The following is a 2,327-nucleotide window of genomic DNA, read 5'->3' on the forward strand; positions in this document are numbered from 1 at the left end:
TTATGGGTTCTGTTGGTTTTTCCTAAAAACCTGTCGGATAGCAGGTTCTGGATTGTTAAGGGTCGATTATCGAGTCACGACTGTAGATGTTTGCATTAAACAAGCTTTGAGCAGCATGAGTTCTGTTGTCATTTTGAGACCAGAATTATTTGTGAATATGCTTCATACAGACCATAGATATGGACCAGTAGGTTACTTTCCTTTTTTTTTTTTCTTAAATCAGTGTAATATCCTCCTGAAGGTCACAGAATGAATGAGGCCTTTAAACACGTCATTACAGCAGCATCAAGTTTATATGTTTACCAAGAATCAAACAACACAGTTAACAGACGACCTGAATAGTGACGCTGACTTTACGTTTTCTCATAGTTAATGATTTTATACCAAATATCTTTGTCTTCATGTTAATTTTCTTCAGAGAAATGGGAGATAAAGTGTCATAAACAGTTGACCTGATATCCTTGTGTGAACACTTTGTTGGATCACTTTACAAACAGTTTCCAGAAACACTTCCTACTATATTTTCTGACCTTTCCAAGAAAACACGAGTCATCAAATCTGCGTCAATCGTTCCACATCCTCTAAAGCGTGTTGTGACATCTGTGCAACGGCTCAGGTTTACTTTGGGTGAAATAAAGACACCGACCAGACGTCTCCGTCGACCACAGGCTCATATCTCAGTTCAGTTTCCCTTTTTCTGCTCTGTGTTCAGGTAGAATTTTAAAACTAATTATTTAAGTCGTCCTGAAGCAAAAACAAAAAATATATTCAACATATTTCAGCTTCTCTGTTGTCAGACTGACTTTGTGCTCTTTTGCTTAATATAAGTTCATAAATCATAACTTTAGAAACTCTCCTGATCAGCGTTTTGATGCGACTCTATCGAGTAAATTAAGACGAGCTGAGCCATTAATAATTTAGGGTAATAATAGCATGTGTGTGGTGGCTACCAGGAGAAATTTAAAGACCACCAAAGGCAGGAGATGAAGGACCAGGTGAGGCCTCTCTGACTGTTTGTTTGTCTCTCCAGGAACGCTGAGGAACGACGGCTGCTGTGGAAACTTCCCAACCTTTCCCCGACCAACCACAGCAAAGGTCAGAGCTCTGCTGCTGCTCTTTCTACCTCTCCGCTTCTCTTCTTTAACCCTCAGTGATGGAGGCAGCTTTGATTGGAAAATGCCGCTCGCTGAGAGGCAAGACACTCGCGTCGGCCTTTTTCTCTCTCTATTAATTTATTAGTCTTCTCGTTAAGATTGGTGCCTGAATTTTCGGCTTCATTGATTTCCCATCGGTTCCACAGTTCCACACCGTGTCAAGACAAATGTAGAAATGAGTAATTGAGAGTTACGTAAAGAGATGTGTGCGCTCCACATCCTCGTCTTTTTAAAAAGCCGGAGCCTGGAGGCGTATCATTACCGTCTTCACAGCCGCATTAGCATTTGAACGTGGCAGCTGCTCTCATCAACCTGGTGGAGACGAACAAAACGAGAGTGAAGGTGCTTCTGAATACTGAGCTGACATAAAGAATCCTGAAATATTCACTTTTTATTTTGTGCCAGACTGATTGTGACTCATATTCCACAACCTTTGTGGCGCACAAAAGAGAGACGGCTTGTAATGGAGGATTCTCTGGCTCTAGTTTAAGATGGGTGCGAGCAAAATTACATCATTTGAGCTCCAACTTTCCTTCACCTATGTGCTTCTTTGTTCCAGACCCGCACACTTCTTCTTGTGGTTTTATCCATCTAATGCTATATTATTACCCCAGTGTGAAGCTGCGCGCCCGGAGAGCAGAGAAGAAGAAGAAGCTATTCAGAGGCACCAGTGATGGATGGGAGGATAAAGTAAAAACATTTATAGTTGGAAGAGCTTTCTGATTTATGAGCCACTGACAAAAGCACTGAAAGGTCACCATAACTCCTTCCTGTCCCTTCAAACACTGTTTTCCTGCATAAAGCCTGTTTCTTTGTGACCAAAGTGTTGAAAGTGCAGCTTTGCATAAACACTGTGTGACAGCGTCGGGTCTGTAATTAATGAGCTTCGCTGGACGTCTCGTTAACACGAGCAGATGTGCCGGAGAAGATATTCCTCAGATTGACGAGGAGCTTTGCGGTAGCTCCTAAATTTCTCAGCAGCGCTTCTCTCTCCTTTCACGCCGGCGTCTTCATTGTATAAATAAATCTGACATGCAGCTCTTCTAAACATCTACATGCAGAGGACCAGGACCAGGACTCCGGCTTGTTCAGGGGCTCACAGGTTGAGAGACGGTTACACAAGATTAGATACGGAGCAGAACTAACAATTATTTTTCTGTTTAATACATCATT

General features: G+C 42.1%; 1 protein-coding gene across 1 annotated transcript in view; it reads left to right on the forward strand.

The window, feature by feature from the left end:
• fcho1 (FCH and mu domain containing endocytic adaptor 1) overlaps positions 1-2,327 on the forward strand; it is a 75,883-nt gene that overhangs the window by 66,710 nt on the left and 6,846 nt on the right. The window contains exons 24-25 of the mRNA XM_008295529.1: positions 171-187; positions 1,031-1,095. Of these exons, the coding sequence (XP_008293751.1) occupies positions 171-187; positions 1,031-1,095 (82 nt within the window). The remainder of the gene's footprint in view (positions 1-170; positions 188-1,030; positions 1,096-2,327) is intronic.

The sequence above is a fragment of the Stegastes partitus genome, unplaced genomic scaffold, assembly GCF_000690725.1.
Source record: "Stegastes partitus isolate 25-593 unplaced genomic scaffold, Stegastes_partitus-1.0.2 Scaffold1055, whole genome shotgun sequence".
NCBI lineage: Eukaryota > Metazoa > Chordata > Actinopteri > Pomacentridae > Stegastes > Stegastes partitus.